Source organism: Xenopus laevis, chromosome 1L, assembly GCF_017654675.1.
Source record: "Xenopus laevis strain J_2021 chromosome 1L, Xenopus_laevis_v10.1, whole genome shotgun sequence".
NCBI lineage: Eukaryota > Metazoa > Chordata > Amphibia > Anura > Pipidae > Xenopus > Xenopus laevis.
The window spans coordinates 197,548,514-197,573,600 of record NC_054371.1 but is presented as its reverse complement, the minus strand read 5'-3'; the positions used below and the strand labels follow the sequence as shown (position 1 = coordinate 197,573,600).

The window sequence follows — 25,087 nt, the reverse complement described above, 5'->3', positions numbered from 1 at the left end:
CTGACCAATAAGGGAAGAAAATGCTGTCACTGGAAGAAGATACAGCCACCTGTGCCCCCCTCCTCCCTTCTGTAGTTGGCAGCTCACTGACAGCAGGTGGGCCAAACTAATGAAGTAAGTGTAACATGGCAGGGCCCCCCTTAAGGTAACCCTTTGTGGTCCCTGTTGTGCTTATAACATGGGGGGGCCTTAACCACAAATTTTTTTAAATGGGGGGGCCCTGTCCACAAATGTTTTTTTCAATGGGGGGGGCCCTGACCACCAATATTTTTTTATTAACATGTGGGAACCATAGCCACAAATGTTTGTTTTTTTTAGTGTGTGGTGGGGGGTGGACCTATAGGTGGGGCTTGTGGTGGGCGCAGCCCAGGAATTTTTTTCGTATGGGGCCCTGCGATTTCTGATGGCGGCCCTGTACAGACATATGGGAATGTGGGGTCATATGTCACTACCAATGAATTGGGGCGTTTTATAAACTGTTGATTTTATACCTATTGATAATTTTTAAGCAACTATTGGGGGTGGGATATGGGTAAGAAGCTTATAATCTATACTAAGGTATATGAAATATATTGTGTGTGACTTACTTCATTTGGTAGTTATATAGTGAAAAAACTACCCTCTCTTGTAAAATATAAGGATATTATAAGTTATCGAGGATTTCCCTGACCATATGAAAACACGAGGCCAAAGGAACTCCAAGGTGACTTCTAATATCCTCATATTTTGCAACAGGGGTTACTTTATTTAGTATAATACACAAGTTTCAGTGAGTCTTTGACAGAAATTATCCCAGTTTCCAATTCATTCATTTTATTATTTTAAACTTTTTTTTAAAAAAAAGTAATATTTTGTAAATATATATATATATATATATATATATATATATATATATATATTATATATATATATATATACACACACACACACACACACAAAATGCAGGGATTGACAGCACTCCAAGGAAATACATCAAGTCAATAATTCAAATGAAAGTGGAGATTTATTGGTGATCCAACGTTTCGGCTCCGCACAGAAGCCTTCTCAGACTAGCTCCCAGGTTTCTGCATACTAATGGTTGTGCATTCCATTCTGTTTGATTATATATATATATATATATATATATATATATATATATATATATATATATATATATATATATATATATATATGTATGTCCCCTGATAGGTAGCTCTCTTACAAGGATAACAATCCCAATGTTTCATACCTTTCATTGTAAGATTGATCATCCAGTCCTATAGTTAAAGGGGTGGTCGCCTTTGAGATAACTTTTAGTGTGATGTATAGGGGCATATTCTGAGACAATATGCAGTTGGTTAGCATTTTTTATTATTTAAGGTTTTTGAGTTATTTAGCTACAGTATTTATTCAGCAGCTCTTCAATTTGCATTTTAAGCAATCTGGGAGCTAGGGACCAAATTACCCTAGCAACCATGCATTGATTTGAATAAGAGACTGGAATATGAATAGGAAAAAATAGCAATAACAATACATTTGTAGCCTTACAGAGCATTTGTTTTTTAGTAGGGGTCAGCAACCCATTTGAAAGCTGCAAAGATTCAGAAGGTACAGGCCAATAACTATAAAACTACCGTATAAAAAATAAATAATGAAGACCAATTGGAAATTTGCTTAAAGTTGGTCATTCTATAACATACTAAAACTTACCTTAAAGGTAAACCACCCCTTTAATATGGTTGAATTTCTTTGAATATCTTCCACTTCTCCTATGGCTTTTTTGATGATGTTTCCAAAACTGCACCTCATATTCGTATATTGTCTAATTAATAGTAAATAAGCAGAACTGTTCATCCTTCTAGTTTAATACTTCTTTCTTACCTTTTCTTAGGCATTGCAATCCCTAATAGCAGACTCAGGATTCATTCCTCGTTACTAAAATACTGTAAAAGCATATTGGATAAGTACGTCAATTGTATACGGTGAAATACTTTATTTACAACTATGTTTTTTTTTACTTGTGTTCTGCCTGAGAGTAATGTCTCAAATAGTGTGTTTTGTTGTTGCACGATTATCTACCAATAATATGGGTGAGATAGATTATAGTGGAAATCTCATGCTGATTTGTTTTGGTTATATTGTTAAATATTATGTAAGATATTATCAATATGAAAAAGTTGCTGTAAAATTAGATGTCTGTTTTTTATGGGGGCCACGAGCTTTCGGGCAATAAGTTGCAGGTTACATGTGTTCATTGCAACCTTCAATTATAGTCATGGTGTATTATAGTCGTAATTCTTTAAATAATATGTATGTGTTTCTTTCTTAATGGATTTCTATTTATTCCTAATACATTGTGTCCAGTTGAGGCACGTTTTGTTTTGTTTAGTTTTGTTACCAAGTTTGCTGGAAACATCCAAATGACTCAAAGTTTGTTTCCTGTAACACAGGAGTTTACCAGAATAAAGTTATTTTGAAATGCAGAAGTCTGGCTTTAGTAAGGTGATTTAGGTTTTGATCACTTCCTTCTAGCTTTGGGAGTGGAACTTGTTTACTAAATGTGCTGGCTGGGCTTATGTATAAGTGACCATCCCTTCCAGAAAGACTGCATATAAAGTTTTTTGGTCCCAAGATTTCACATATTTAATGACATTTATTGTATTTTATTTTATGTATTGTATCTGTGATACCGGTGGTTGTATAACGTGTTGCCACTGAAGAGCTGCTTAAAAACTCTTTACAGTAAAATTAATATAACTGCTAACTAAATAATCCCCCTTTATTCCCTTCTTTCTAGTGTATGTATCAGGGCAGGAGGCAGTGTCTTTGGACATCCGATATGTATTCTAGACTTGTAGTAATTAACCATTGTATCCAATGCATGTTCTTACATCCTCTGTCTATACAATAGGGATGCACCAAATCCTCTATTTTGGATTCGGATGAACCCCTGAATCCTTCGCGAAAGCACCAAACCAAATCCTAATTTGCAAAAGGATTCGGCCAAATCCGAATCCTACTCAAAAAGGCCGAATCCTGGACGAATCCTGAAGCAAATCCTGGATTCAGTGCATCCCCTCTATATATATATATATGTCATATTATTTTATTGCTTGACAGGAGATATGTCCTCCAATGAGACATTGTTATTCACACATAGCCTTTCATACATCTAGATTAATTCTCCTTACACACCCTTTCACCTTATAATTTTTTATTGTATATAGAGCCATATCTGCACCATTCAAAACAGACTCCTTCCCCCGTTTTCCTTTTAGTTTACCTTCTTTTAAAAAAAATACTTTGTGTTTCCTAGTTTTTTATTCTCAATATTCATATAATTGTGCAGATATATCGCAATTACTTTAGGACTTTTAAAAAGAGGAAAGGGGTGCAGAAAACATGAGTGATTATTGTTCCTTTTAATCATTCCCTGTTTTTTCCTTCTTTGCTATGTCTCTCTGTTTCTCTTCCATGCTGCTCACAACCCTGCTAGAACCATCTTCTCTTCAGTTGTGTTTGTTTTTAAACCCTTTCCCGTTAAAGATTGGCCTTGGAAGGCTTCCAAATAGCCGGCATTAGTGACTGTCACTTCCAGTAAAAACAAGTTGTTGTTTAGCAAGCCAGAATTCTTTTCTTAGTGATTGAGTGATGGACTGCTTAAAGGGATACTGTCATGGGAAAACATTTTTTTTCCAAAATGAATCAGTTAATAGTGCTCCTCCAGCAGAATTCTGCACTGAAATCCATTTCTCAAAAGAGCAAACAGATTTTTTTATATTCAATTTTGAAATCTGACATGGGGCTAGACATATTGTCAATTTCCCAGCTGCCCCAAGTCATGTGACTTGTGCTCTGATAAATTTCAATCACTCTTTACTGCTGTACTGCAAGTTGGAGTCATATCACCCCCTTCCTTTTCCCCCCAGCAGCCAAACAAAAGAACAATGGGAAGGTAACCAGATAGCAGCTCCCTAACACAAGATAACAGCTGCCTGGTAGATCTAAGAACAGCACTCAATAGTAAAAACCCATGTCCCACTGAGACACATTCAGTTACATTGAGAAGGAGAAACAGCAGCCTGCCAAAAAGCATTTCTCTCCTTAAGTGCAGGCACAAGTCACATGACCAGGGGCAGCTGGGAAATTGACAAAATGTCTAGCCCCATTTCAGATTTCAAAATTGAATATAAAAAAATCAGTTTGCTCTTTTGAGAAATGGATTTCAGTGCAGAATTCTGCTGGAGCAGCACTATTAACTGATTCATTTTGAAATTTTTTTTTTCCCATGACAGTATCCCTTTAAGGACAATACTCAATATAGCTCATCATCGTTTGCACAGTAAGCATTACTTAGCTGGTGTAAATTTAGTCATAATATGCTATGCATCTAACCTGACCCTCAATATTATATTCTGTTTGCTGTGCACTAAATTAAAATGATTAAATATTTTCATCTTGTTCCTTTTGAAAACAATATAAAAACCATGCAAAATGTTCTTCCTGCGTGAGTTTAAAAAAAAAAGAATGTAGAGTACATTGATGGTGCTACAGACAATAGGTTCGCCCCAGCACTAGACCCACAGACTGGTTGAATGTCTCCCAAGGAGAGCTATTTTCCTGCACTACATTGTGTTCTCCGTTCAATTCAGAGGAAATGAGAACAGCATTATCTGCAAAATCTTCTTAAAGTCTTGCCGTTTTACTTAATTGAAAATCCATCATTTCATACTAAAACTGTGTACATCTTGTTCTTTTGTCCGTATAATGGGGAATTGAAGTAATTACATACAAAACCTGCTGTTAGGTAGTATGTCCATGGAATGGTTTAAAAAAATAAAAAAAAACCTCATAATTCTGAATGCAACACACAGGGCCAGAGCTAGGGAAAATGGGACTCTAGCCTTCCTGCACTGCCAGTAACTCTGGGATGATTAATGGGATTCTGTCGAGAGAAAATGTTTTTTTTTTAAAAACACATCAGTTAGTAGTGCTAATCCAGCAGACTTCTGCACTGAAGTCCAGATTTTTTTATATTTAATTTTGAAATCTGACATGGGACTAGACATGTTGTTAGTTTCCCAGGTGCCCTCAGTCATGTGACTTGTGTGCTGATAAACTTCACTCGTACTTTATTGCTGCACTGCAAGTTGGATTGATATCACCCCCTCCCTTTCCCCCAGTAACCTATCAATGCAACAATTGGAAGGTAACAATACAACAGCTCCTTGACACAAGATATTAGCTCCCTGATAGCTATGAAGATAGCACTTAATAGTAAAAATCCAAGTCCCACTGCGACTCATTTGGTTACATTGAGTTGGAGAAACAATAACTTATCTGAAAGCAGTTCCATCATGAAGTGCTGGCTGGCTCTTCCTAAAAGCACAAGATCAGGCAAAATGACCTGAGATGGCTGCCTACACACCAATATTACAACAACAAAAAATGTAATTGTCTTTCTGGAATAACATTTTATACGGTAGAGTGTATTATTTTCAGTGTAAACAGTGTAATTTAAAATAAAATCAGAATCCCTTTAAATGAAACCAGAGCATCCAATCTCCAGACCTCCAGTTGTTTTACAACTGTAACTTCTAGCATCCCACAAAGCCTTCAGCACCTTGCACTAATTGAAGCTAAAATCATAAAAATCATTGGTGAGAGTTCATGTTTTATCTTCAAACATGAACAATTTAAAGTGATACAACATATATCTTATAATATTTATATTTCACTATTAGTTCTTTATTACATGATGGATTTAAAGAAGAACTAACCCCTAAATAATAAATATGGCAAAATGCCCTATTTTATATACAGAACTTATTGCACCATCCTAAAGTGTCCATTTCTCAATACCAGCAATGATCCAGGACTTCAAACCTGTCACAGGGGGTCACCATCTTGGAAAGTTTCTGTGACACTCACATGCTCAGCGTGCTTTGGCCAGCCATTGAGAAGCTAAGGCTATGGCTCACCGCTAATTATCATGCAAAAAATTAGGTTGGACTATAATATAAACTGATGCTATAGGGCTGATTATTATATTCTGATGATAGTTGCACTGGTTTCTGTGCTGCCATGTAGTAATTATCTGTATTAATTACTAATTAGACTTATATTGTGACATTTCTATGTGCTGTACTATATGTACTGGATATTGTGCATTGGTTGCTAAGCTCAGTAACTGACAGTAGCACAGAGCATGTGCAGTGAATCAACAGAAAATAAGATGGGGAGCTACAGAGGCATCTTTAGAGACACAGATCTTCCCTGCTAAAGGGTTGTGGTTGCTTTGGGCTGGTACAAAAGTCCAAAACATAAAGTACAACATTGCTAGCTACTAACTAAGTTTTAGTCCTCCTTTAAGGAGTTATCCGATCTTGCCTGCATTAATACTGCTTGATATATTTTCTTGCTGATCTGCCAGCAGCTCTATAAGCTTTGTCATCTAAAAAACCCTCAGTGGAATCCTCTAAAACCTCTGTCTCCTGTCTACAACTTCAAACTTTCTGCCTTTTTAGGCTAATTGCCAGTCATTTTTAATAAAGGGTCTTTATAAGCACATTAATTCTAGTCTGTTAAGATGGCCATATGCGGACAGATTTTGTCACACGAAATTGCTGATTTTTGAAAATGGTGTACTTATCGTTATGTTGATGGGGTGCAAATGATCATAAAAGTTACAATCGTTACAAGTTTAAAAATTTTAGTTGTAAAATGTAATTGGTCAGTGGATGGGACAATCATTGTTAAATGATATTTCACGGAGTATGCTTTAGTGCAAAGTAAACAAAGGAACAAACAGCCATTGGTTAATATATGTTAGACCTTTCTTCCAAAACAACAAATATGCAACAAAAGTCTCCTCGTATATCAACCATTGATGGATGAATCGTTTGTTATAACAATCGATTAGCTGAAGAGGTCGTGTACAGGGTGGCTACAAAATCTGCCTGTGTATGGCAATCTTAAGTGCTAAACATGCTGTTTTTGACAGAATGAACAAAATATGCAACAAAGAGAAGATATCCATGTGTTATTATATGCTATAAACACTGCAGAAAAAACCCCGAAATCAACAGAATGTCAAGTGTGTTTCTTCAATTATGAGGTAGGGATTAAGGCACCTTTTCAGAATTCTAGCTGCTCATTTCAGTTTTTTGCTGTTCCATTACAAAGAAAGAAAATAAACAACTTAAAAGCAGGCTCATAATACTGTTTATTTATTCTTGTGGGTAAAACCCAAGACTGATGAAGGATTTATTGATTGAGGGGCCCCCACTCCTATTTGTTTAATAGGGATGCACCGAATCCAGGATTCTGCCTTTTTCAGCACTTGGAGTTGGCTGAATCGAATCTGAATCCTTAAATCCACATGACTTTTCAGACAAGGAATTTACAAGTTTGCCTGAAATGCCGTGTGGATGCACAATAAACGTATAAACAGCAGTCATCCTGCTTTCAGCCCGTGAACACTTACATGAATTTACAAGTATGTGGCTCTTTCTAACCCTTCCTTACCCTTATTTGCATATGGATACAGTACATTCCTATTGTTTATATGCATGGTGAAGGCATATGATCCCGTAGCCTATTTCTTATGATTTCATAATTAAAGAATCATCTGGATCCTCCTATTTCTGTTCTTAATCCTGCATCTGTTACTGGGTCAATTAAATGTATTCCTTAAAGAGACACTGACACCAGAAATTAAACTCTTTTTACATCTATAATAATATTACCTTTGAAAACAACTTATAATTTTGCCATAAAGTATTTGCACAATACTTTTACATTACCTGTCTGATGATGCCCCATGTTCCTGTATGAGGGGACTGCCATATTTGTGCAGCAGGAGTCTGTTAGCATTAGAATCTATAACTGACAGGCTGAGATGGGACAGTCAGGTTGGCAAACAGTCAGGTTTAGGAACTTCAACTAACAATAACTTCCAAAAATAAACATCTCAGCAAAAAACAATCAACATGACCTATAGGTAACTTTTAATGAACTTTCATATTTTAAAAAGTATTTTTTTGGTGTCAGTATCACTTTAAGTACCAATGTATTCTCAGCCTGTTACTCCACAGCCTTTAACTGTTCTTGCTCCCTGCTCCGGGCCACGAGGAAGATCCAGAACTTTTTAGTAAACTGGCTGAGAATGAAGATCCCTCTGTGGACCTAAAATTTGGTGTTATGGTGTTATTGCTTGCTATATACATTACTATCACTCATTGAGATAAATATCTGGAGAGATTTCTGCAGAACCAATCAGCAATTAGATTTAAACAGCCATCTATAAGTTATAAAACAAAAGCAAAGATCTGATTGGTTGCTATGGGCAACATCTCCAGAAATCTCTCCAGATATTTATGTTAGTAAACATGCCCCCAAGAGCATCTAGTGCCTCTAGTTGTTTATCTAAGAGAGAATAATAAGCAGCTGGAGGGATATGTCTAAAGAGGAAGACTGGGAAGATGACTGCTTATACTATTAAGCGTTTCTACCTTTCAGTTCTGAACACTTGTTCTTGACCATGGACTTCTGGACCCATGGTGTGTTGGCTCCACTGCCTCCAGCTCTTTTATCAGCGCTGGCTGTCAAGCCTCTGTTAGCTCTTATGCTAGCTGTCTCCCTCTGCTGTGGACTGAAGACAATTCTGCCTTGAATTCCAGCCCAGATTTTCCCACTGTGTTTGACTGGTGGCCTCCTGCAGCTCCTGAATTTGGTGCTACTTTTATTGCTCCTGACACCTGTGGTCTTTTGACACCAATATGCCACTGATATTGGTGGCCTACATCTCTACTTCCTGCTTCTGGCAGCCAACCCGATCTAGCTCCTAATTCTGGTAGCCCACCTGTTCTGGCTCCTAAGTCTGGCCACCCTCTCACTCTTGTTCTTGACACATGCACACAGCCTGTACAACCTGCACTTTATGACAGTACTTTCTAACTTAAAGTTACACTGACTCTCAATTTTTGCAGGAATATGTCAGCATCACTATAACAGCTTGTGTGCTGAAATTAACACCTTGAACTCCCCCATCCATTCTCCAACAATTCTTACATGTGTAATAGATCCTTTACCAAGTAACTGGGTGCGCTGGGTTTCGTGCAATACCCAGAAGTTTTCGGGTGAAAAATCTGAAAAAAATATTGAAAATAGGATGAAAAATCAGAAAAAAGTTTTTGGGAAAATATAATAACTAATAAGTTTAAAAAACCCGAGCGGATTTGGTTGGAGTTTGTGCCAGAAAATATTGAGATAAATTCGCACTTTGATAAAAGACCCCCTTATAGAGGGATAATAATATACAGTATTTGCACACCAAGCTAAATACAAAGCCCATACTTGTCAAACACTACTTAGTTATTGTAAGGACTACTTCTTTTTACTTTCTTATCTTCTTTTATTGTGGAGCCACAATCTCCACGGAATTTCATGTTGTGGGTTTCCATTATCACGTCATAGCACCTGGTATTACATAGCAGGCTTAGAAGTGTCAGGCTCTTTATGATGTCCATAATTAACAAAATATTTCACAAATTTAAAAAAGAAAAAATCGGGATGAAACCCTAGCTGATGAAACATTTTATAATCAGTAAAGCCTTTTTATTTTTTTTAAGTAGCAGCCACAAAAACACGGTTCTACGTGGAATGTTGGGCAGGAATTCTAATGGGTCTTTTGCAAGGGGATGGGATGACGTTTGTGTATGTTCAGCCTATCACCTTGCAGCCATTTATGGTGTATTTATGATTCCTGTGTTTGCAACTTCTCTTATTTATTGGGATGCAACACAAATGCATAAATGTTTAGACTCCAGTTGTGACAAAATATGGTTACAAATCAAAATGAAAAAAGTTTCATTTTGCACAGTCTGTACAGTACCTTTTAATAGCTCAGTTCACCTTTGTGTTTTTACATGCTGTGTATAGTACTAGCAGACTTGTTTATTTGTCAACCACTCAGCTATCTTATTCTTAGATGGCACTGCATTATCCCTTTCAGTCATAATACACGCCATTGATTGAAAATTAGAAGAGCAATGTTTTTATTTATGTGCGTGTGATAATATGTATATTGTTTGCTTCGGTAGAATGGCCAACATGTTGCACTTGTGTAGGAGGTGAGGCTTTTAAGAAAGCCCTTGAGTTGCTGAAAGTAAAACTGGAATTTTGAGCATGCAGCAAATCATTGCCAAACTAAATGAACACTGTTGACCTTGGACACATCTTGAAGGAAACAGAAACTACTTAGAGTACATAGCCATTTATCTCTCCAAGCAGTACTTGGTTATCCGCACATTCCGTATTTGCAGAGCGTTGCCTCAAAGGGATGTTCACCTTTAAGTTAACTTTTTTTGTTATAGAATAGCCAATTCTAAGCAACTTTTCAAATGGTCTTCTTTATTAACTTTTTATTGTTTTTGTAGTTATTTCACTTTTAGGGTTGGGGCAGACGAGCAGATTCGGGAGATTTAGTCGCCTGGCGACTAATCGCCTCTTCTGCGTGGTGACAATCTCCCCGAACTGCCTTCCGTCTGCCTTCCCGTATGCTTGAATGAAGAATCGCCTGCTATAATACACTCGCGGCACTTCGATTTCCGAAGTGCAACTTTGGGCGACTTCGGAAATCGAATCGCCGCGAGTGTATTAGCGCAGGCGATTCTTCATTCAAGCATACGGAAGGCAGTTCGGGGAGATTGTCGCCATGCAGAAGAGGCGATTAGTCGCCAGGCGACTAAATCCCCCCGAATCTGCTCGTCTGCGCCAACCCTTACTTCTGGCTCTTTCCGGATTTCAAATGGGGGTCACTGACCCCATCTATAAACAAATGCTCTGTAAGGCTACAAATGTGTTGTTATTGCTACTTTTTATTACTCATCTTTCTATTAAGGCCTCTCTTATTTATATTCCAGTCTCTTATTTAAATCAATGCATGGTTACTAGGCAGTGGTGTAACTAAATATAACTGGGCCCCAAAGCAAATTATTTTTCAGGCCCCAAAAGGTCGACCTGTTTTACCAACATTTATAGAAATTCTATAAAATTAGGGCCTCATGTGGCCCCTATACCTCCTGACCGCATGGTCTGCTTCCTCTGTAGTTATGCCCCTGTTACTAGGGTAATTTGGACCTAGCAACAAGATTGGTGAAATTGCAAACTGGAGAGCTGCTGAATAAAAAGTTAAATAACTCGAAACCCACAAATAATAAAAAATGTAAATGATCTCAGAATATCACTCTATACATCATACTAAAAGTTAACTCAAAGGTGAACAACCCCTTTAATTATGTGCACCTCTAATACATCGGATGTGCTTGCCTGAGACAACCAACGAGTAAATCATACCTTACTGGCTTGTAATTTAATAAGAAATGTAGTGGAGCATATAGAAATAATGCAGCCAAATTCCAGACCATTACCAGATATGAATGATAAAATTCAAAGTGAATTACAATTGGCGAGTAAAATGCAACTTTACCCTTATTTTGATTAATATAATGTTATGTGAAGCATGTCTTACATGGCCTTTGTGTGCTGGACTCACTTTGCAGTGTAATTCAAAAGTGGAAGGAAACAGCATTTTCTTTCAACACCTCTGAATGACAAAGTGCACAGGACTATGGGACAGCAGATGTATCTTGAATACTAATGCTCTCACAGGAAGCCCAACAATCAAAATGTCCTTCCTGCCTGTAGCCACTTATCATTCCCACGTGCTCTGTCCACGGCAGATGCTGGGGCTGTGAGGCAGGCATCTTCTACGTCCTCAACCTTGTTTTGGTAACTGGGATATCCAGCCTGCACCCTCTAGATATTTTATCTACAACTCCCAACATCTCACTGACAAAGACTGTCTGGCTATATTCATATTGGAGATAGCTTGAGCTGTGCTTGAACTCTAAGGATTACTATATATACTGCAAAATATGTTATATATATATATATATATATATATATATATATATATATATATATATATATATATATATATATATATATATATATATATATATAGATAGATACACATTCATTTATGACATGTTGATCCATAGAAGCATCTTTAGAGAACTAAATATTAGCTCCCTGACATTTGGCACATCTTAGAACAGTCTTTATTTTGCAATTGTGTTCCAAACAGTGGCGTACAGTTGCAGACCTGGGCTCCCCCACAAAATGTTGGTGTGGTCTGCATTGGGCTTAACCAAATTACAGTATTTCTTTAAGTTAATGTATCTTTATTTGGGCAGAGAGAAAAAAAGGAGTCATAAGTGGCTGCACTTGGAAACAGGTATTGTTCCCTGCTATCTAGATACACACACACACGGGTTTCTCCTGGCAACCCTAATGGTGGCCATACACGGGCAGATAAAGCTGCCGATATCGGTCGTTTGGACCGATTTGACAGCTTATCTGCCCGTGTATGGGGGCTTCCGACGGGTCTTCCCGATCGATATCTGGCCACGATATCGATCGAGAAGGTTGGATTTTTACCGACCCGTCGGAGCCGCTTGGCGCATCATAATTCGATCATTCGGCCATACGGCCGAACGTTCGAATTACCCCCGATATAGCCATGCAGTTTAGTTGCATATCAGGTAAAAAATCCGCTCGTTTGGCGATGTCGCCAAACGAGCGGATCTTTGAGTCTATGGCCACCTTAAGGGTAGGACTACACGGCCGACTTTGAAGCGATCCGACACGTCAAGTCTGATGGACAGGAACAAGGTAAGTAATATAAAGTCGGTTCGTGTTGCACCGGTGATCCGACGCAACTCGACTGTCGGATGCAAATGCGTCCGACAGTCGTTTTGCGTCGGATTACCGTTGCGGCACAATCCGATTTTATATTACTTACCTTGTTCCTGTCGCATCAGATTTGACACGTGCGTTTTGTTGCCCAGCGTTGGATCGCATCAAAGTCAGCCGTGTAGTCCTACCCTTATTTATATTCTTATGCAGGGCCTAATTTAGGACAGGATGGAAATTGTATCTGCCCTAAGCTCCAAGTTTCCGAAGGTTTTCTTAGGGAAATCATGTAGCTAAAAGTATAAAAGGGCATATTATATATATATTTTTTAGTATATTCATTCAAACTGAACCCCCCCCATCTGTTGTTGAACTTCAGCTCACCCTTCCTAATTAGGGGCTTTAAATCTTCCAGCATTGTAAGGACCCCCCTGCCTCTGACTAATTTTTAATACAATAATGCCTATCGAGCCAATGTTATCATTTGTCTGCCAGAAAACAGCACAAGCAGCCTGATACACATAAAGGACGAGTTTCTGGGTACTAGGAGAATTCTTCCTCTCCAGCATACTAACAGGAATGTGATATTCTGATTTATCCCCCTGGACAGATTTCCAATTAGGACAGTATAGTACTCTGTGTGATTGGGCTTTTTGCATTAACTCTTGGAATAACTGTTTTTATACATGCATAATTTTCCCTTGGCTATAAGTCATGCAAGCATGCAGAAACATGATAAAACTGAGCAAGAAAAATACATTTCTCAGGATCATGACAGTAATATAGGATATAATAGGAGTTCTGTATTAAGGCATGAATATAGTATCTAGAGAAACTACTGGAAAACCAGCTAAAGAGCTTATTGGCCATATCAGATATGATTATTGCCCCCCTGCTGAACTGACTGCCTGCAGCAGAATTTAAAGGGATTATATTCTTCCATTTTTTACATGAACTCATTCAGCTGGGCTTATGAACACTATCTTAATTCTTGAAATAAATATATATGTATGTATTTTTTTTACACAGACATACAAGATTCCACAGATTGGATGGAAACCATTATAGTCTTTCTCTGTGTTCTTTGGAACCAGTTCCACCTCCCACTCCCCTCTCCACTTGTCCTATTCCCTCCAGATAATGTGTGCACCACCCACTATAGAAAGTAGAAGGACTTCAAGTTCCAGAATCTTTCACTTTACAATGTATAAATAAAAGTATGTTTAGTGCTAATTGCCAAAGGTCATACTGTCCAATAGAGTGATGGGCTTATTTACTTCATGGAACATAGGTGCGAGAGTGGTGGAATGCAAAAGAAACATTTGAATATTTGCTTTCTTCTAAAAATTCTAAGCTAACTGCTGATTGGTTAATCACACCCACATCGAGTGTCCTATACCCCTGTGTGATCATTGTGCAAGTGTTACATCTCAGGCTTATGTAGCAGTAGGTCAACTCCTGTAGAATTTTAAAGCTAAGCAAAGTTCAACAGGAGCTTTAATCTAGGGTTGATGGATGTTTCTATAGTTTGTATAGGGAAAAAACATTCCCTTTAGTGTGCTGTAGTGAGATTATGTAAGCCTATCTTTTGCATGTAAAATCATTTTATACTTTAATAAATTAGCCTAATTGTGTATTCTTCTGTGGATCAATGTGGTGTGATTTTAGAAAGTGGATTGTGCTTGTAAAGAATTGTATGCTCCATAAAATATTGTATTAGTGCAGCAATTTCTGCTTTCAGTTAATTCAGTTCTTTATTGACAAATAGCTAATGAATGTAAGATATCACACCTAACAGAATGGTGTAGTTACTTCAGGAATACATACGTTTATGTACTTCAGATATCAAATTTAATGGTTTATAACAGCCAGATTGAGACTGCAAGCTTCTTTTTAATATTAAAATCACATCCTCTTTCTTCCAGTCCACTAGTAAAATACCAGCTGAGAGGAAATCAGTAATCAATAATATTGGCCTGGCTAAAACTGAACTGAACTAAGCCCTTAAAAGGGAACTCCACACAAACATTTAGATTTTTGAAAAAGTAATCATAATTTCAAGCAACTTTGCAATATACATCAATTAAAAAATATGCAGACTTTTCATGATTTTTAATGGTTTGGAACAGTTCCCTAAACCTAGCCCCCTGCTCTTCTGCTGATCTGTCTGACTTCTTTGGTGAGCTGTCTGACTACTGTTACTTAGTATCAACAGCCAGCTGTCCTTAGCTCATATCCTCCAAACATCAACGTTTAGTCCCTCCTTCCCTGCCAGGATTTCAAATGATGCAGAAAGAGAACTGTTAAACAGCTGGATTTCATCATAGAAAATGACATTTATTCATACTTTTTGAAGAAATAGGTAACTGTTATGGTTGTATTAGGAGTTTCTTTGTTATGTGGGCCTCTTTATCAAATTTGATAATATCGGTTTGGAAGCCGCAGTTCCCCTTTAAGAACTTGTGACTGTATTGCATCATGTCCCAGGACCTTATGCGCTTTGCTTAAATGGACCATTTTCTATGTGAGACACGTGGGGGCACATTTACTAAGCTCGAGTGAAGGATTAGAATGAAAAATACTTTGAATTTCGAAGTTTTTTTTTGGCTACTTCGACCATCGAATTGGCTACTTCGACCTGCGACTACGACTTAGAATCGAATGATTCAAACAAAATCGTTTGACTATTCGATAGTCGAAGTACTGTCTCTTTAAAAAAAACTTCGACTACCTACTTCGCCACCTAAAACCTACAGAGCACCAATGTTAGCCTATGGGGAAGGTCCCCATAAGCTTTCTAAGCTTTTTTTGATCGAAGGAAAATCCTTCGATCGATGGATTAAAATCCTTAGAATCTTTCGATTCAAAGGATTTAATCGTTCGATCGAACGATTTTTCCTTCGATCGTTCGATTAAAGCATTTGCGGTAAAACCTTACGACTTTGATATTCGAAGTCGAAGGATTTTATTCGACCAATAGTAAATGTGCCCCGTAGCCTTTGGGCCTATGGGTTAAGCCATCTGTACTACTACATTGTGGGTAGGGCTTCTCTGCTGTATTAAAATATTTCCATTTTTTTATTAGACCCAAACGGTATATTTTTACTGATAAAATTTATATATTATTTATACATAAATTCTTTTTTGGAATTGGTCTTAGCAAGGCAAGCAATCAATTCCGTATTTATTTTTGCCTTCTTGATTACTTCCTCAAATTAGTCAGTCCCCTCTGACTCTAGATTTCAAATGCTTTCTCTTTTGTCCCCATTAACATGATTATGGTCCTTTATGTTTTTCAGTTTCTTTCTTAAGAGAATACATTGAGAATACAAATATAAATTTTTAGCTGATAAGCTGCACATTTAAGCAATAATCTTATTTTCAACTTCGACTAAACTCACATTAAAAAACCCCACAAATGTCTACTTATTTATTAAAAGCTCGGAATATAAAAAAACGTGAATAAATAAAAACATGGAACAATTCCAAATAAGAATATGAAAACCTCGAGATGCTTGTTTTCATAAGAATTTTCATTAGATTACAAGGAAAACCCCCCAAAAATAAAGTAAAGTAAAGAAATATTTTACAGTTGGAGAAGGACAGCTCCCATTGATTTCTAAATGACCTTGTGAGCTTTTTGATGGTGAAGTTTTGTATTAGAGTTTTTTTTTATGGTTTTACACTTAATAAATAGCTAAGTTTACGTGGTTTAGAGTAATTAGTCAAATACATGATTTTTAGAACTAAAATGTTTAAAACGGGGAAACGAAAGTATACAAACTTTAAAGGGGATGTAAAGGCAAAAATATAAAATCCCATTTTAACTTTCTTTGATGAAAAAGAAATCTATTTCCAATATACTAATTAAAAAATGTTTACCGTTTTTATAATAAACCTGACTGTATGCAGTGAAATTCCCGCTTCATTTACTTGCTCTGACTGCTGAGGATAGGAAACTTCAGACGGTCCCTAACTGCTCTGCAGGGAAATGATCATACTTTCAAATCTTATTTCCCAGAACTCGAGCAGCTTTGTTTGTTTCCCTGTAGAGCAGCTTGCGACTGTGTAGAGATTGGTATTTTCAGACCCAGTGCAGTCTGTATATTCTGATTATTAATCAGTCTTGCTGTATCAGCTTCTATGGCAGATATTATTTGACTTGTGCTGTTTTGATCATTTATGACGATCCCTGAACTTAACCTCCCAACTGAAGCCCAGACCACACTGAGCATGTGCGTAGTCTTGGCATTGCAGAGTTGTTTAACAAAGTTACAAGATGACAGCCCCCTGCAGCCAACTTTGAAAGCATAAATCATTTGTTTAATTAGGCGTCTGGTGCAGTAAGTTCATGTTTATATTTAGTATATAAAATACACCATTTCTAGCATTATACTATTTTATACTTTAGTTCCCCTTTACTAAATCTTTCCTTGTGTTTATCTTGATCCACTGCATATTTGCTTCTGTAACACTCATAAAACAAGCCTATATTATATTCTTTTTTACCCAGGGGTTCTTGCACATTTTAAATGTATTCAGGGTTGTTAAAATTCACAAGATCCAACACCATTTCTGGTTGGGCCCTCAACATTTGTTGATATGAATTTGTCATGCAGTAACTGGCATATGCAGCAGGAGAACCTGCTACTCTCCATTTACAGGGTAAATGTAACAATTTTACAGTGAACTTGACTGTTGCTTTACAATTTGGGAAAATTCTACCCAATACTTACTAGTATATCTTGCTTTAGTGAAAATACTTTTCACAATTACGTACATTGGGAATCAGATCTATTCATGCTGCATGTTGTCAGTAAATACATGGTGGTGTAGATTAAAGAGAAACCAGGAAATGTAGAATCTTTGGGACAGTACACTGCCATCTTCATATCAGTCCTGTAGATTCTATGGCACGTAAAGCATTAATACTAATACCAGTTTGCACACTTTACATATTCCATTCCTATAACCTTTGATAATCATATACCTTTTAGTTGGGTCATAAGAAATTGTCCTTTTCCTAATTTTCATTACTTGTGTGTGTGTCTTTTTGCAGGATATTTACAATGAAGATTTTGATGTCTCTCATGTACCTCAGCTTACACAAGAGACAGAGATGATTCACTATGAGTACCATGTCTTGTACTCGATCAGTTACCAGGCTCCTGTGCTATATTTTAGGGCAAGCTTTCTAGGTAAGATATTTCATAATGTATGTTCTGGACCTTTATCTCTAGAACCCTATAGCTAGAAATGAGCAAATCATTTGTGGGCTGAATAATGGGAATTGTTTAATAGAAACTCAGCAATAACAGACAGCTCAAGGTGTGTCACCATCAATGTCAGTCAGCACTATGACTGCAACAAAATAGAAACAGCCTTCTCTACTGCAACAGTTGGTTTTATTGCTTATTAAAAATATTCTACACAATTATAGATTACTGTACCTGTATATGATACTGCCTCCTTAAGAAATAATATACAAAATATGTATGACCAAATGTATTTTAGTTTCTTTGCTTTAAAAAAAAAAAGTAATCAAATGTATTGGTTGAGCACATATTCAAAAGCTCATTTACTTTGTTTTTCTTTAATTAAATTAGACTAAATGAAGTCTGACCAAATAGCTCCCTGGTTGAATAGAACACAAGGAGTCACAGTAGATAACCCACCATTAATAGGACTGTGTGTGTGTTTGTTTGCATGAGTTTATTGAGCACATGAGCATATACATACACATTGTCTTAGGAAATGCAGTGCAGTACTCTTTATTGATATATATATATATATATATATATATATATATATAGTGATAGAGGGCTGGCATATTTAACAGCAGATCTACTTACCGTATTTAAATTAGTCCATAGCTCTTCAATAAATCATTTTTTATTTTTCTAAGACCTGCGAGTGCTGATCTCTCTTTTTGTTTTTTTTAGATATATATATATGTATATGTGTATGTATATATATATATATATATATATATATATATATATATATATATATATATAGTGGATAGAGGGCTGGCATATTTAACAGCAGATTTACTTATTTAAACACACCAAGCAATTGATGTATTTGGAGCAGAATGCAAGATAATGATGGAGCATGCCTTATTACTATGTCCATCCTTTTGTTATAGATGAATTAATCTATAATAAATTAATAACAGATTCAAAATCTAGGGGGTTATTCACTAAACCTTGAATTTTTCTGATTGAGGTTTTTTTTCCCAAAAACTCAAATTTTTTTGTGGGGAAAAAACTGAATTTTTTTGTAGGAAAAGATTTATTATACCCCGATGCTGCAGAAAACCCAAATCCGAAAAAAACACCATCTCAGACCTGTCAAGGTACTGTATAAGCTAATGGGAGAGGCATCTATCTCAATTTGAGGTTAAGGTGGTCTGCGCTGGGTTTAGGCCAAAAATCCAACTTTTCTTGGTTTTCGGGCAAAAAAAAAAATTCAAGCCATTCGGGAAAAAAAGCCTGAAAATCTTGTATGATACGGGTTTATGAGATAAATTCGGATTTTAGTAAATCTTACATTTGTGAAGGTGAGTGACTATGGGCTTTTTGTCTACACCTCTTTATATGAATCTATCATGCATTGCCAACACTTTGTTCATGGGAAGAGGAACATCACTTGAAAGCAGTTAGAAATGGAAAGCACATATAACTGCAAACACTTGCTAAATTTGCACCTGGGCAGTTCCCCGTGGCAACCAATCAGATGTTTGCTTTCATTGTTCTCCTTGCAGCTGGCTGAAAAAAATCGAATCACTGATTGGTTGCTATGGGTTACTGCCCAGGTGCAAATTTGCCCAGTGTTCATAAATGAGCTCTGTGTGTGCTTCACAAAGATCTGTCAGTTTTCATTGTTTATATCTGCTTTCAAGTGTAAACCTTGACTAACTCTGAAAGTTACCCAAAGACTAAGGATAACGTTCAGAGGGTGTTCTATACTTTGTTCTAAGGCAGTGTGGCTTGGGTCCTGTGGGCATTTTAATCCAATGATTTCTTTGTATGATGACGAGCACCATTTACTAAGGAAAAAAAGGCTTTGTTGTTGTAATAGCAGCTGGTATACTCAAAGCCATTATACTCTCCTATAAATGCAATGTAGTGCATAGGGCTGCTATACAAAATTTAGGATAACTCTATTTGACGTTCTCTTAGGTAATTCTACTGATATAAATGGTGTACATTCCCTTTAAAAGTAGGTTGAGCAATATGAAGCTCTTCAAAGTGAGAGTGTAGCTTATTTATAGTTCAAGGTACCCAATCCTGCCTTGGGCATATGCAGAGAAATAATAGTGATCATTGGGCCATTTCAGGCAGGTCATCTCTGTTAGAGTCCTGCGGCGGGTCGGGTACCCTTGCAAAAAAATTGTGTAACCTGCAGGTTGCAGGTAAGTTTTTGGGATGCTGGTATAGATGCAGGCTGCGGGTTGGGTTTCGGTTCTTATCTATATTTCTTATATTATCTATATTTTACATTTTTGAACATTTTTCTGTCCTGCTCACTTTGGGTTATGTCACGTCCGGTTTGCAACAACAGCACTTCCTGTTTAATAGTGGTCAGTGGGTCGCCAATAGGGTTAGGTAGCAGGTTTGAGCAGGTAAAAATCTGGGACTAAAGGTCTGGGTTTCAGAAATGGGTCCTGCGCTTGTCTTAGTACATTTGACAATGCTGAATGTCTTTGGCACTGAGATATGATATTTATCTGTTACCATTTAATTTTCTTATTCTATTTTTTTCTCTTTTACACTTTTAAAGGGGTAAAACAAATACAATTTTAATGAAATAAAAAACCAGCAACAAAAATGTAGCCCAGAGAATCTCGCCATTGACTGAAAACCTTATTTGTTCAGCTACGGCCCAGATAGTACTTTGAGGACGTTATGGATGTTCAGCGTTTAGACATTTGTTTTACCTGCAAAAATAGGTTGAGCTTGATTAAAAATTGTATCATTAAGGAAAAAGATACCCATTTGCTTGAATAGGCAATTATCCTTTTGTATATCTAGTGATATTTCACTGGCGCTCGAGAAGTCCTTGATGCTAATCCCCACTAGGGGAGATTAACCGAGCTGTTTGGTGGTTTACATGAAAGTATAATGAGGCTAAAAAGTAATATACTCAATTTTCTCCTGACATTTTTGCATGTAGGCATTGCTCACTTTGACCATGTTTATTAAGCAGTAAAAAAACTACTACGTTCACTGACTCAGATTTAAAGCAAAACACAAAAAGTAGGGAGATAAAAAAAAAAAGCTAGACATGTTATGACCCCGGTTTTTTAACTCCCCCCCCCCCCCACGAAAACGTAAAATTTGGTTGGCCACTGGCTAGTGGAACGAAATATCATAATCCTAATTATTATTATCCTAATGCTTATAGTTTTCTATATATCCTAAACTCATAGCTTTTTATATAGAAAGAATGCTCAGGACCTGGGGTTTTCCGGAAGTCTACTAAAAAATCATTCAAACGTTAAAGAACCCCAATACGATTGTTTTGCTTCCAATAAGGATTAGTTATATCTTAATTGGGATCAAGTACAAGATACTGTTTTATTACTGCAGAGAGATTATTTGTATAAAATGAAGTCTATGGGAGACAGCCTTTCTGTAATTCTGAGTTTTCTGGATAATGGATCCTATGCTGTTCAGGATAACGGATCCGATATCAGCCTGGTAAGCCTAATTGCACAGATATGATTGGAACTCGCACAGTCTGATTCAATAGCTTTTCTGAAAGTATTGAACCGTTAAAAAAAAGTCTTGTAAAATGCTATTTAACGTCCCTAAACAAGAGCTGGTTGTTATTTCTGTTACATCAAGGGGTTTGTGTGATATTACAATGTTTTTGTTTGTTGTGCCGCACATTTCACCCATTCTTCTGCATGTATCACAAAAAATATTTGCTTTGTCATTTTAAATGACAACCAAGAAAAACTAATTTGTTTGAGTCATTTACCTCTAATCTTGTTAAAAGTGGATACACAGAAAACAGGATTTATATTATCCTGAAAATCAGTCCAAACTGTTTTTCAGTCATATAAAAAGTCTGACTCATAAAAATACTAATGCTAAGCTTTGTAAAGAAGTAAAGTATGTCTCTCTCTTTATTGGGCAAGATTATAGTAAAAAATTCATTGTGAGTTCCTCAGCCTAACATTGTGTTTAGGCTACAACCAACCCACGTATGCTGTGCGTAGCTGACAGATTTCATATGCTCTGACTGGCTGATTCCTGCATGAGTCAGCATGGTTGGGTTTTCTGCAGAAAGCATACTAATAAAACATTTTTAGGGTAAGGCCTCACTGGGCGTTTAGGGGAGATTTGGTCGCCTGGCGACTAATCGCCTCTTCTTTGCGGCGACCGATCTCCCCAAATGCCTTCCCTGACTCTGCGCCGGGTATAATGAAAAAAATGGCGGCGCTAATCGTTTCGTTTTCCGAAGTCGCCTGAAGTTTCCTTTTGGTCGCCGCAAAGACCAGGCAATTAGTCGCCAGGCGACCAAATCTCCCCAAAACGCCCAGTGTGGCCTAAACCTTATCTTAAAAACTGTTATATTGTATATTTATTGAGCATCCATCAGTGACCGTTCCCCTTAAATATAGATTTAAGATGATTTAATCACCTGCTTTGGAAATTAGATGAAACAGGATAAATCTTAGTCTGCAGTTCTTGGAATACCCCAACAACTATTTGTTAGAAAAAAACCATAGGAACCTCGATTTTTGATAAAAAGCATTGTGGAAATAGGGGGCGAGAGCAGAAACTGACAACTAAATTAATAAAGGCAATGACATAGGTAGTATTAACATGAAGATTTCCAATTCAGGATTATTAAAGTAATACTGACATGTTTGTGTCCAGGAACCTGTGAATATTACTAAGAATGGAGGGCACAAATGTTCATTTTCTACAAAATTACTTCAGCAGTATCTACCACTACAAAACTACAACGTGGCTAAGGTTGCTGGGAGTGTAGAACCCACTGTTAGTCTTGCAGGCCTAGAGGTGACCAGGAATGTACCAGTATGATTATAGGGTCAGTATAGGATCACATGTGGTTACTTTGTCTAAATATTAGGGCCTTGCGTTTCAGAAAATTCAGGGTTACAATTCTCAATACCTATTACTGTGTATCGAATTAGTGATTGGTCGGTTTGCCATTTTGGAATTAAGAACAAATATTTTAACATTCACAGGTAAACATGAGGTAAATAAGGAGTGGAGTTGTGTATATTCAACATTCTTTTGTCTAGATCAACTAGATGATCACTTGGAAGTAATCAAAGGGTTTGTGTGTGTGTGTGTGTGTATATATATAAATATATATATATAATTTTCTGTTCTGATCATTGACAATATAGCAAATTTTTAATTTAATTATTATGGCTGCTCTCAATAATTATTTTACACCAGCAGGGACTGGTAAGTTCAGAAGCCTGCAGATGACAACCCATGTCTTGTTTTTTCTTCCCGTCATACAAACTGACCAGACAAATGTACAGAGGAGGAGAACCTACTGTTCCTCACACTGCAGGATAGAATAAATGCAGCAGGGGATGCACCATATTGCTCATGAAGGTCACGGTGATGGAGGATGTTGGGAATAGAAACTCTATAGACACTGGTGTTTAATTGCTTTATACAAAAAAATGGTGCCCTGCCCATGTTTTTTTAATCACAGACCCCTCCACTGCTAAGAGAATCCTTGCAGCTCTAAAATATATATTTAAGTAGATACCATGTAAAATATATATTATACATACAGATCGCATACATCTGCTAATCAATCGGTTGCCGGCTTTAGTATTTGCAAGGGGGCAGTCAGCCTCTTGTCCTCTGCTGCACTGACAGCCGGATAATATAAGTAGCCAGCAAGTGGGGAGTAGAGGGTTCCTTGTATCCCCTGGCTAACCATCAGTACTGTGGCCCATAGAGACACACAGGGGACTACTTGCCAATTAAACAGCCAAGGTGCATGCATCTTCATTTAATTAGGAAACGCTACTAATTGCTTTATGTATCGCTATTACATTTGACAGAAGCAAAACGATTCAGTCATATATACATATAGGGTAAGCTAAATGCTCTAAACCTGGGAGTCTTTTGACTTAATTAGTATTCACCATAAGCAGTTAATCACTGCAGAAAAGCTCCCAGAGACAAAACAAGTTGTTTCCCTTGTCAGCATCTGGGAGTTGGAGGTGTTGAAACATGACTGCCTGTATCTGGGTCTGTGTTTTTGAATGTAGAGGCAAGTAGGAAGCTTCTGTCTCTGTTACGTGCCAACAGCTCCTCTCGCAGTGCACTTCAGCAATTGTTCCCTCAAGTACCATTGCTGCTCATAAAAGATTCCCTCCTACAGCTAAAGATCGTGGGTTCCTTCCAACATGCACCTTTTCCATGTAGCAAGTGAGACTCCCTGTGGATAATGTGGAGCATTAATGTCTTACGCATACTTTTAATTGTAGACATCTGGAGGCTAAATAATAGAGCGAGTTGGATGAAGCCAAGCACAACACCAGCTACCCAGTACAGTCATGTTGAGGATTTGGCAGTCTAGTAGTTCTGCACTTTTAAGGTGTAAAACTTTATGGATTATAGCAGGTATATTGGCTGAACAGGCTTTGTAAAGTGAAAGATCTCTGGTGCATGGTCCTGTATACAGCTTGTAGCAGTTTATAGGTGTTTCTTGATATTTCTTATCAGGGATGCACCAAATCCAGGATTTGATTTGGGGTTTTCAACAGGATTCAGCAAGTGCCTGTCAAAACGAAATCTTTAAAATCATGTGACTTTTTGTTACACGAGCAAGGAAATTTTTATTTTTATCCTGTGTGCATTCTTTCTAAAGGTCCCCGTAGACGCAAATATTTTTCTTTGCTGAACGGCCGATTTTAGCGAAATCCAACCAATCCATCAAATTATCGTGAAGTTAGTGGGAATCGAACGATCGTACATCTGAAAGGATTTTTCATCCGACATCTGTTGGCCAGGTTAAAAAATAATATATTACAAATTTAAGGGCAGCTACATTGCCGGTAAATTTGCAATACTGGCCCCGGCCTTGGCAGGTATTTTACCGGCTAGGCCGGTAAAATACCGGCCGGGTGACAACCCTAAATGTTGGTGGTATATATAGTTCTGCCATATACAAGTATTCATAGGCTCTATTAGCAGAAAACTGCACTGGCCCACGGTACTTCTGAGCGAACATCACGGAGGAATCCTCTTCTTTGGCTTCTTCTTCTCTAGTGTCAGCATGCGCATACCCAGTAGTATTAAAAAGTCCTATTTTTTCTTACTTAGCTTTTCACTCT

The 25,087-nt window shown here is 37.2% G+C and overlaps 1 protein-coding gene across 5 annotated transcripts in view; it reads left to right on the top strand.

Annotated features, from left to right (window-relative positions):
- Positions 1 to 25,087, top strand: part of atg10.L (autophagy related 10 L homeolog) — a 78,492-nt gene that overhangs the window by 15,035 nt on the left and 38,370 nt on the right. For all 5 annotated transcript variants that reach the window (XR_005962408.1, XR_005962410.1, XR_005962407.1 and 2 more), the window contains exon 4: positions 17,798 to 17,936. Coding sequence is in view for 1 of the 5 variants with exons in the window: in XM_018264785.2 (XP_018120274.1) it covers positions 17,798 to 17,936 (139 nt within the window). In the remaining 4 variants the exon portion in view is untranslated. The remainder of the gene's footprint in view (positions 1 to 17,797; positions 17,937 to 25,087) is intronic.